Here is a 12,352-nt window from a genome sequence, read left to right as displayed (position 1 = left end):
GTATTATATAACATGATATATATGTATATATTCAGTAAGATATTAAGACATGTGTTAGGGGAGTTGTCAGCATATGTAGGAAACAGGATTACTTTACATAATTTCCACAATGATTCTATAGGAGTTAATGACACATGCCGTGGTTAGTTCACATCTTATTTTTGTTAAAAAGTAAATAAATAACGTGCACTCCAAGTGAGATCTTTATTCCACATAGGCATGTGCTGTGCATGTTCTTTCTAACTGGGCTAGTTTTTTTCTCATGCCATGGGAGCAGGTGGCATGAAGCTGTTTTGATGAGGTTAAAAGGCTCCTCCCCTCTTTCCCCAAGCAGCAGCCTGAAGAACGTCAGCAGTAATTGTGTGCCTGGCTCGCTGTGCAGAGCGAGGGTGGAGGCAAAATTGATATCAAATAGGGGTATCAAACTGAGATCTGAATGTTCCGTTTAAGTTGTTGCTCATTTTCATTAGCCATGCCAGGGGTGCAAAGCTTATGACTTAAACATCCTTGGGAGTAAGAACATTTATTTTTGATGGATTTCTATTTCTCTTCTCCATAAAGACTGAATTAGTGTTGTAGTGGCTATAAATGAAGGGGTTTCTTTATCCTCTTCTCATTTTATTATTTACTAATCAGACTTCAGCTCAGATAGATGAAAGAGAGAGGCTCTGCTGCCTAGATGTGAGGCCTTTAATGAGGATGAGAGACCCCAGGGAGCCGAAATCTGAAGTAGAACGATGCTGCTTTTGGGTTTCTTGTCATTTCTTCAGTTGCTTCTCCTGCCTTTTCCAATGGGCCTAGTGAGCAGGAACTATCCAAGGTGCTAGAACGCGGGCAGCTTTGCCGTTCAATGCAGACGGATTGCAGAAAGACAGAAGAAAGATTACTGCTTATTTCAGAAGGTAGGTTCTTTGTTTCAGAATCCCTGATTAATCAGCAGCAGCATCCACAGACTAAGGCAGCTGGAGAGGAGAGAGAGAGAAGCAGGAAGGGAGGGAGTCAGGGGCAGGGAGGGAGGGGAGAGAGAGAATGAGAGGGAGAGAGAGCTGGTTGTCACGGGGGAGGGACGATGCCACAAGCTAGGCTGCTCCAAACCTTCTGTATGTAAGTGGCAATGAGAAAGAGCATCTTTTTGGCTGAAAGGAGACATGTAGAAAGGATGTTTCTGATTTTTTGTTTTCATTTATTTTTGCCTTCACAGAATATAATCAAATGAGGCACCTTAGCCAGCCTGGGTGATTGCTTCGAGTCTTATAATCATCTGTGTAGCAAAGTGGGTAAAATTATTCAATTTCTTCCCTGCTGGACCTGGAAGGCGAGAGGCTGTGTGTTCATCCCCACCCATTAGCTATGCCCTCTTTTCTCTGAATGTCGATTTAAGGAAGCAAGCACCTGTCTTCTGCCACTGCATCTTCCTAGCAAACTTTAAAGGCCATTTTATCTGATAGAAAGAACATCAAGAATGCTCTGATCTCTAGTGATGAAGAATCTGGGAGTGGACACTTTTCCCATCCAGATACAATGCACTTTAATTGAAGAAAAACTGAGCTGAACTAGAAGTCTATTTCTTATGGTGCTGGATGACTCCTACAGAACTGCCCTGAGATCAGCCGCGAGAGAGGGCTCTGACAGACACAAGTCACCTTCTGAATATTGCACTTAGCTGTCCCTGGGGACTTAAAATTTTGGTATGTATCTCATTTTTCAGATTCTCTAAGCATGCTAATTGAATCCAGCACTAAATAGATCAAGCAATCTGGTTATAAGATGAAATGGATTTTAGCTGGGGATACTTAATGCTGAAGTTTGCATGTCTTATTAGCTGGAGCAGAAAGAAAGCCACAGCAAAGGCATCCAAGGCTTTAATGAGCCTCAGGCTATTCTGTACCCTCTTAGCCACTTAGTTCTATTACCGCAGAAATGGTTAAACCAGATCTTCATTGGTAAAATAAGCCATGTTGAATTATTAAAAGCATTGAAAATATTTTCCTGGGTATTAATTGGCATTCATGTGGTGCATGCTAGCTATTTATCTGCTGTTCCATACCATAAATATTTTACAACAATGTCTTAGCACATTTGTTTCAGCCCAGTTTTGTGTTCTCAAGAAAGAAAAAAGAAAGAAAAGGCACAGTACCAAAATGTAAAAATCCAAACTATCAGAATAGAGCAAATCTGAAACTGCTTTTTCCTAACTCATAAGACATAAATTTCTTTGAGAAATATATATTTTAGTATCAATCAATACCAGGAAGATTTCACTATTCTCATCCCAATAAATATTTGAGAACTTTAGGTGGACCCATTTTACTTGGGACACACACTTATTTTGTTGGGGTGTCTCCATTCTAATTCCTCCAACTATTGGCAAATTTTAAATACAAGAAATGCAGGTATTCCTTATCTGGAAGAACTAGTACATGAAATAATATTGTTCATTGTCAGGAAATCTTAAAGTTGTTTCAGTACCAAGAACTGGAATGTTGTTCTAAATATAGTCCAAAAATAAGAGAGTTCAGTAGAAGAACTTCCACGATGTAGTCTTGGTCATTTTAACACGCAAGAATTTATAACTGAGTAGTGTGGATTAATGACTGTAGAACACAAGTGGAAATTAACTTCTCTTAATATTTCACACTTCAGACAATGCTTCAACGTATTTTGTAGATAGTCAAGTGGTAAACAAATTAACATGAGAAAATGTGAGCCACAAATGACAAAATTGTTTCATTTTTCTGTGGAAAGTGCAACATATGTTTGCCAACTCAGCAAAGGAGGGGACTCTGTGAAGGACATTACCGATTTAGAAAATCAGTGAAAGCAGACCTGAGGGGGGAAAAATACTACAACTTCACAAGGAACTGCAGAGAAGTCCAAGGACTTGGAGCATTAGTAAAGTTTAGAGAGAGAAGTGTAAAAACCTGGAGACAGGAAGGTTGGCTATTGTTTTTTTTTTTTTTTTAAAGTAAGTCATAGCCTTCCAACCCAATGAGATGATTTCTATTGTAGCTCCAGTCAGCAACTTATTATACTGATTATATCTAGTTTGAAAATATTGCCTTGTAAGCGTCTGGAAACATCTGGCCAACAGCTCCAAAAAAGTACCTCAGCCACTGACATTTTGTGTGAGTCCCTAATATTAGTGAAATGTGCAGTCTTTTTAGAACATAGGCAAATAGTCTTATGGCAACCTGTAAGTTGGGGTGGGAGTGGAATCTGATTTACAATGCTTCTATGTTAAAGTGATCAAAGCCGATGTTAACCATTTGGGGAAGAGATAGTAGAGAGAAACTCACTACAAAGTAATCTGCTTTCTGAGGGGAAAAAAAAAAGCAGTCACTGTCTTTGTAGTCACTTCAACAAGCTCTCTTGGTTTTAACTCTAACATTTCCCATTTTGGGCAGAACAGCTGCATTTTGATGACAGTGGAATGAAAAATTAAGCGTGACCATCCGTGGGGTGGAGAGCAGGATTTCAAGCATAATAATCAAAGTGAAATTATAGGACTTATTTTTACACTTATAAGATTTGATCAGAAAAATAATTTTGACGTGGTTTGCATGGGTTGTGGAGTGGAACCAGGCAATCTAGTCTGTTGATTTGGTCTTCCGTGAAGTCAGCAAATTTGATATTAATTTGCATATGTATTTTACATATGCATATGAAGCCTGATTATTTAAGTACTTATTTTTTCAAATTGATGTGAGTACATGCAAAAAATGTAAAAGATCTTTTTCTCCTGATGAACAAAAAAATATAGTCTAAATTGCCTTGGGAAACTTTTTTATTTGGATGAATAGATACTACTGGACAAAATAAGATTCTTTATCTCAGAGACGATGCAATGATTGGTATGGGAGGGAAAATCAAATTGTAATAAGCCAAAATCAAATAGCTTCCTCACAGGGTTGAGACAGGTGTGGTTCGAAAACCTAAGAAGCAAATAAGGGGTGGGGACCAGAAAAGTTTCCGTGTGCATATAAAGTAAAAAATATTAACATGACATGAAAGCAAAATGTCTCACGTGTCCACCAGGAAACTTATCCCCTTCTAAGTATTTTGTTTTTCTCAAGTAAAATTAAAATAATAGCACAAAATAAACTTTATTTTATTCTGGCTATAACATTATCATATGGAGTTAACTGCAACCTAAAATTTAAGACATTTCTTACAGAACTTTAAGATTGGGGAGCAGTTCCCTCCCATACATATGTTTTTGATTCCACTACCCCTCAGTGTATGTGGAAAATATCTGGATAGGTAGAGTTTTCACAACTTTATTTCTTGGAAAACCAAGGTTTTAGATGGAGCACAGCTCCATTTCAGAAATTCTGAGTAAACACCACAAGAAGAAAAAAAAGTAGCAGCACTCCTAAGGGCCATAGGACTAATTCACGGAGAAGATGCTGGTATGCTAGAACTCTTCTTTGGGTAAATGGTAATAAATGGCTCATAGGACGATTCTGCCAGAGAAGTCAGTGCACACGTCCACTGGAGCCATTTCTTATGGAGTCAGAGTGGTTGATGTCAAAATGCATGAAATTATACTACAGGAGAAATCTGTTCTGACTTTTAAGAAAAGAAAAATTATTTCACGTGTATGAGAAGATGGCATACCTGAAATTTATCTGACTCTTTTGGTATATCTTTAAAACAAAACAAAACAAAACAGCCTATAGTTAATCAAAAGCCCTCTAGACTATGGGGGAACCCAACCTTGACACCATTTTTTAGAGCCACATTAAATATCCTCTGGTAAATTGCAGCCATATAAGATTTGTTTCTTAATTTACAAAGGGAATAACCCATGTAAATGTATTAATATGATCTTAGCTAACATTTTTGCATGTACTTGCTTCTCAAAAATATGCCTCCATTATTTTGGCTTGAACACTTAAATTCATATAGTGTCTCATCTTATTGAGTTCCTTGGATGCAAGCAGTGGCTACAGAAGAGAAAGGAAATTTTTACATGTTTTTATGTACTGTGTTTGAATAGCCGTATGTATATTTTCTGCTCTGTACATGTATATAATGGATAGTTTTATTTCAGTGGAAATATTTGTAAAGAAATGTAATGTTACTTTCAGTTCTAGGCTCAACATTAATAAGGTTGAGTGATGATGTTGAAAGAAAATAAAGAAATGATTAATTTGATTAAAAGATTAAATGTTTAATGCCTTAAATATGACCTGAATTCCACCTGGTGCCTCCTAGCTGTGTAGAGTGAAATTTCGAATTCTGATAAGTGTCACAATATTATACAAAGTAATCTTTACAAAGGGTGTGGTCAATAAGAAATAACAAAAGTTAAAGAATAAAACAAAACAAAGCTGAGCAATTAACCATTCAGTTGTATTTAATCCAACATCTGTAACTCCTTATTAGAATGGGCTGATTCTAAATACAGTGATCCAAAAATTGAATAAAAAGAGTGCCTTATAAATGCAGAATACAGCAGTACAAGAAAGGCATAAAGTGAAGACTTGAAGTTATCTGTGATTTGTATGGGAATTCTGATCTCCATTATTTTAGATGCTTTCCCAGAAGAGCCCCTGACAGAAATTTTAAATATTGACCACAACTTCCCAGAAAAAGAACACATACCAAAAAAAAAAAAGAAAAGAAAAAATCTTGAGCTGATCGAATCAACGTTCTGCATTCCAAAGAAAACATATCTGCTTTGTGGGTGGAGACCATGGATGCCAGCTTTCAACCACTGCGTAGGGGGGTGGGGTGCTGAAATTTCCAATTGGTTTTGAGCAAAAATGGCTGCAGACACATATTTCAAATAGAGGGGATGCCTGGAGAAATGCAAACTTTCCATTCAATTTCACAGGCTCTGTTAAAATATGCTAGGCAATGATTTTGACCTACTGACTGATGTAGACTCATTAATTAAATAATTAATTGCAATATGGCTAAAGACACTACCCGAAGGAAGTTGCCTGTTTGCTTCTTAGCTGTTTTCTTTCATGATGCCAACTTTAGGAATTAGGTGCTCAAAACAAGCCTTCATAAAATGTTTGCATATAAGAGTGTCCTTCAAGGGCTAGAACGGAACTTGATTTAAATCCAACAATCAAAACACAGCCAAATTTTTAGTGAAAACAAATATATCTGATTAAATATCTGTCTTAGCCATACATACACATTTCTGAAAGGCTGATTTAAGATCACACTTGTCTGTGGGTTCTCACTGCATGGGAATGGTAGCAGTTGTAATGAGGTAGACACTTAATATGATTCAGTTTTCTTAGGTGAGGCCATGAATCTGTTCATTCATAGTCCAGTTTTCTGAGAAATACCATTGGGCTTGGATGGGTGGAGTCCAAGTGTTTGGGAGATGGGATACATGTCTTGGTTCATATTCCCCAAAGCCTTTATTTTCTAGATGTGAAAAATGGGTGTGCGTGCATGCTCAGCTGTGTCGGACTCTGAGAACCTATGGACTCTAGTCTGCCAGGCTCCTCAGTCCATGGGATGTTCCTGGGAAGAATACTGGAGTGAGCTGCCATTTCCTTCTCCAGGGGATCTTCCCAACCCAGGGATTGTACCTGTGCTTCTTGTACCTCCTGCATTGCAGGTGGATTCTTTACATGCTGAGCTGTCAGGGACGGGGCAGAATGGATAAGTACTTTAAATGCATTTGGTTAGTGAGCAAATCTATTAACCCTTTTCATGGCCTCTATTTGCATACCTGTGATTAAGGAAGTTGAACATTAAGCATTCTATTCTATTATGTTTCAAGTAAAACTATATTTATAGAGGAATTATTACAAAACCTTATCTTCGCCACAGTTGAAAATTGTGAAAATCATCTAATGTTAATGACTAATAAATTTGGTCCCATATTGAGCATGCGTTTTCTAACTGAATCTTCACAATAGCATAAGGAGGTAAATAACGATTTTTAAAATGTGGAGGCTGAAACTTAAAGAGGTTAATTAACTTGCACAAAGTCATAGATCTAGGGGTGCTTTAGTTTAGGACTTTTAAGCCATTGTGGTCAACTACTCCACTATATGTCCTTCAAGACTGCTGCTCTTTGCCTCTACATTACAAACTACATTTTACATGTGGACAAAAAGGCAAAAAGGACAGGTGGCCCTAGTGGCAAATAATTCACCTGCCAATGCAAGAGACACAAGAGACATGGGTTCGATCCCTGGGTCGGGAAGATCCCCTGGAGAAGGAAATGGCAACTCATTCTGGTAGTTTTGCTTGGGAAAATTCCATGGGCAGAGGAGCCTGGTGGGCTATAGTCCATGGGCCCTCAAAAAGGCAAAGAACGTATGATACTTAAATAGTGATACAGCCCAAGTCTATTTTTTTTTTTTTTTTACTTTTACTTTTGAAGACTACATATAATCACTGAAAAGTGCTCATTGTCAAAAATGCTGACCATTGCCATGAGAAACCAGTGAATGTCAACACTGCCAAGCGAATTGGTGCCCTTGTCACACTGTGTTGCAATTATTTACTTATGGTGTTCTTTCACTGCTGAATGAATGAATGTTGCTGCTGCTGAGCCACTTCAGTCGTGTCCGACTCTGCGACCCCACAGACGGCAGCCCACTAGGCTCCGCCGTCCCTGGGATTCTCCAGGCAAGAACACTGGAGTGGGTTGCCGTCTAGAGGGATACAATTTTGCCTTTATCACTGCCCAATGCATAATATGAGCTTCCCCGGTGGCTCAGATGGTAAAGCATCTGCCTACAATGTGGGAGACCCGGGTGCGATCCCTGGGTTGGGAAGATCTCCTGGAGAAGGAAATGGCAACTCACGCCAGGATTCTTGCCTGGAGAATCCCACGGATGGAGGAGCCTGGTGGGTTACAGTCCATGGGGTCGCAAAGAGTCGGGCACGACTGAGCGACTTCACTTTCACTTTCAATGCATAATATGGAGCTTCCTAGGTGGCGCTGGTGGTAAAGAACTTGCCTGCCAATGCAGGAGATCCAAGAGATGTGGGTTCAATCCCTGGGTCAGGAAGATCCCCTGGAGAAGGGCAGGGCAACCCACTCTAGCACTCTTGCCTGGAGAATCCCATGGACACAGGAGCCTGGTGGGCTACAGTCTGTAGGGTCGCACAGAGGTGAACACGGCTGAAGCAGCTCAGCAGGCAGCACAGTTCATAACATGTGCTCAAGAAATACTTGAATAAATGAATGACTGTAGAAACAAATATCCTCTAGAACTGGATGGCAAAAGCATGTTCACCAACATCCAGTTTTCATTGCTCTGAAGTGTTAATAGATATCACAGTTGATTTTCATCCCCCAAATTTTCATCTAAATTTAAAAAACACCTTATAATAGGATTCTCCATAGTATACATATTTTACAATGTTATTATTTAATATTTTCTCAAAATAAACAAATTTGGACTCTAATCAAATTGAAAGACCACTTAGGGAGATAATTAATTTTTAGAGGTGCACAATTAACCTGGTTAATATTTGGAATATATAAACTGCACAAAGAATTGCAGGTGTCATCTGGATGGAGAGGAAAACTTAAGGGAAGAAATAAAAATCTTTGGGTAATGCCTTACACAATGGAAATAGACAATTTTGCTCCAGGGCAGAGTAGGAGTGATCATCTTCCACCCTGAGTCATTCTCTCTAGAATCCTTGTAATACTGACTTGGCTTGCTTAACCATGGTAGAAATAATTGCCATGAAGTTATGCAGATCTTTTTTTATCGACGCACACCTAGTGCTGAAATCCTTGGTAGAAGTGAATTCCCAATAATACTAATGCTTTAGCTCTTTGAGAATCATGTTGCATCTGCTCCACCACAAATTACAATCATTCATAGCAGAATTTTTTTATTCCTATGTATGTTCACCACTTCTGATAGGATGATAATGGAATATAATTTGTCCCATTAGATGGTTGCAATTAGAAGTCCATTTCATTTACCAACTCATTACAGCTTAAAACCAAATTAAACATAAGAAAACAACATAACAGAAAATCATGAATGAAAGAACCATTCATCGATCCTCTGGTTTCAACAATTTCTTACACGTTGAAGAATAAATCCTTAAATTCAAAGTGGGCTTCAAGTAACGTATGGATTGACTGGCAGCTGAAACGCTAATAAACTCTGATAAGAAGTGAAGTTTCCATAGCTACGATCCAGGTTATGGAACATGATTATTCTTGTAAAAATATCAGGATGGAAATAATTTGAAACGGTAAAAATGAAGGTCTAGGACTTCTACCTTAAAAAGCTCAGCTGATATTTTTAAAAAATCTTTCTGAGACTATTGAAGAAAATGAAAGATGTAAAGGTGATTTATAATTTTTAAATTTGCCAACATTTTCTCTTTGTTAATTGATTTTGCTTTACCACAATGAATATGAGACTGAGGACAGTAAGGATTAATAAGCTAGAAGTGTAAAATACTTATTCTGCATGTAATTGATTAAAACTCAGTTCTATTTTGATTGATACAAACACAATTTCTCTATCCCCTGGCTTCATTTATTTCTATGATTCTTTGGATACTTCTGCTTCAAGCCATGCTGATTTCTATAGCCTGCTGGCTATCTATCTACCCTTTCATCTATATATATATATATTTTACATGATTGTTCTGTCAATAATATCAACAAGCTTTACTATGTATACACTTATTATTGTTGAACTCTATGTGAAATTCTCTATAGTCATCATGTCCCATAATCTTCATATCAGTGAGCTAAGCATTATTATTTCCATCATTTTATAGGTGAGCTTGTTTTGATTTGATTTTGGCTTTCAGAGTTCCTTTCTGTGGCTCAGGTTTTTCATCCTTCAAGTAGTAAGGATAATCAAAATTGCCATTGCTTGAATGACCAGAAAAAAGTATTAACATGGTTCTGGTGATCTATGATTCTTGAGTTATAGTATGAAGCCATTTTGGAGAATAATGGAGGACCCAAAAGAGATTATTTCTAAGCCAACTTATATTAGAAAAATGCATTTCCTTGATAACTGCTCTATTTTGCATGAATTGTTCAGATTCATACATCTTAACTTTAAATGGCAAGGAAAACACACAATGAGAAAGTTCATTCCAAATTACTACATTTTTTTATTTGAAACTGCACAGAAAAGTTGTTATGGTGTTCAAAAAAAAATTAGAGCTTGGCTCTAATATATCTTATCAGCATATGAACACATTTTTGAGAAACAAAATCGTGGCTGTTTACAAAGTGTGATGTATGAGTGCTCAGTCGTGTCCGACGTTCTGCTACCCCATGGACTGTAGCCCACCAGGCTATTCTGTCCATGGGATTTCCCAGGCAAGAATACCAGAGTGGGTTGCCATTTCCTTCTCTAGGGGATCTTCCTGACCCAGGGATCAAACCTGCATCTCCTGCATTGGCAGGAGGATTCTTCACCATTTGTCCCATCAGATAAGCCCATAACCTGTGTTATTTTTCCCCCAAATGTTTACACCTTCACATCACCCTTCAGTGCAAGAGCTTTGAATGTTGATTTGTTCATTTTGCCACTTTGAGGAAAGTGTTTGCTACCCAGGAAAAATTTGTTTAATATTTGCTTTCAACATGCAACTGTGATTTCTAATGAGACATTTTCTCCAAGTAGACTCTACCATAGTCACTGGAGTTTGGGGCTGATGTGATATTAGGAGAATAAGCAACACCTTACTTTTACCCGCATCTCTGATGAAAGTGAAATGTGCTCTCATCCCACAGGAAGTGTTCCTTTTCACATGAAATCCTCCAAGATGATGAGCTCCAATCCCGAGGAAGACCCTTTGGACACGTTTCTCCAGTACATTGAGGATATGGGGATGAAGGCCTATGATGGCTTGGTTATTCAGAACGCATCAGACATTGCTCGAGAGAACGATCGCTTGAGAAACGAGACAAACCTGGCCTACTTGAAAGAGAAGAATGAAAAACGCCGAAGACAGGAAGAAGCAATAAAACGGTAAGTATAAACAAAAGTGTCCTGAGTGTTGCTCACTCCCAGGAGTCTGTGAGTCCTGCAAAGACTCTGATGTTGTCACCTGCTCAAGAAGGGGTTTGCCAAAGTTAGACTTGAAAAGACAAAGTGAAAATGTCTCCTCAACTGTAACAGAAAACAACCCACCTTAGGGACAGGACTCTTGCCTTAGTTAACAAAAGTTGTTTACTTTTGTGTTATGATTATGGAGGTGCAGATGGGATGAAGAAAAAATTCAGTTTCCTTTAAATAAAAGTTCATACTGAACAATCTCTTGATAAAAGCTTAAGGGAACACACACTTATTTAATGTTTAATGAAAAATGCCTACCTTTAAAGGTCTTTGTATCATCCTTATCTTATAATAGAGTTCATCTTTCTATGCAAAGACTTGTCAATTAGACTTTTGTGAGTTTCTGAAGTGGAAGCTTCAGTGTGCGGTCTCTATGCAGAGTTCTGTGGCTATTACATCTCTTGCCTGGTGCTAAGTGTCCCAGCTTTGTTCAAATGAAATGACTTTCATGCTTCAAAACCTACCTGCTACATGCAAATGAGCCTCAATTGCAGCCTCCAAACTGAGGCTACATTTTCCAGTGTATTGAGATCAAAAGAAGGATACACAACTTTTGATTTTTCCAAAAAAATGTTCAGCATTTTCTGAGTGTATATATTGTAGGGGTATAGGTAGAAATGTGTGTTTGATGGAGTCCTATTTATTCAATGAAGTACATTTTTTAAGGGCAAAGAGACAGAATTCAGGAAATTAATCCATCAATTGCCTGGATAACTGAATGGTAATAGTAAGCTGTCTTGATAGTTGGTGGATTTTTCATCTAATCTGAAATTAATCCTTTTGCTTACTCTCTATGAACACTATAATATGAAGAAAAAGAAAATATTCTTTTAAGGTGGACTATTCATTCTTATGGGCTTCCCTGGTGGCTCAGGCAGTAAAGAATCTGCCTGCAATGCAAGAAACTGGATTCAATCCCCAGGTCAGGAAGATCCCCTGGAGAAGGAACTGTCTATCCACTTCACTACTCTTGCCTGGAGAATTCCATGGACACAGGAGCCTGGCAGGCTATAGTCCATGGTGTCACAAAGAGTTGGACATGACTAAATGACAAACATACACACACATACATTCATTCTCATAAAGAAGCAAAGTAAGGATGCACTACTCCAATCATTTAATGACTGATGCGGAAGAAGAGGGAGAGAAACAGGGAGAGAGACTTGGAAACAAAAGTATAGAAAGAACTTTTCTAGAGGATCATTGTGAAAGAGTGCCATCTTTTTCTCTGGACTATTAAAATAGAAATCCATTCTATTACCAAATGCCCAAATATTTATAAAATTGCATGCTTCATAAACATGTTAATAATC

The 12,352-nt window shown here is 38.1% G+C and overlaps 1 protein-coding gene across 1 annotated transcript in view; it reads left to right on the top strand.

Annotated features, from left to right (window-relative positions):
• The first annotated feature begins 425 nt into the window (after window positions 1-425).
• Window positions 426-12,352, top strand: part of NYAP2 (neuronal tyrosine-phosphorylated phosphoinositide-3-kinase adaptor 2) — a 305,756-nt gene continuing 293,829 nt past the window's right edge. Inside the window, exons 1-3 of the mRNA XM_043909856.1 lie at window positions 426-902; window positions 1,202-1,688; window positions 10,715-10,952. Coding sequence (XP_043765791.1) covers window positions 10,732-10,952 — 221 coding nt within the window. The 5' untranslated portion in view covers window positions 426-902; window positions 1,202-1,688; window positions 10,715-10,731. The remainder of the gene's footprint in view (window positions 903-1,201; window positions 1,689-10,714; window positions 10,953-12,352) is intronic.

Source organism: Cervus elaphus, chromosome 8, assembly GCF_910594005.1.
Source record: "Cervus elaphus chromosome 8, mCerEla1.1, whole genome shotgun sequence".
NCBI lineage: Eukaryota > Metazoa > Chordata > Mammalia > Artiodactyla > Cervidae > Cervus > Cervus elaphus.
Note: the sequence above shows the minus strand (reverse complement) of the source record. Positions and strands in the feature narration are given on the sequence as shown.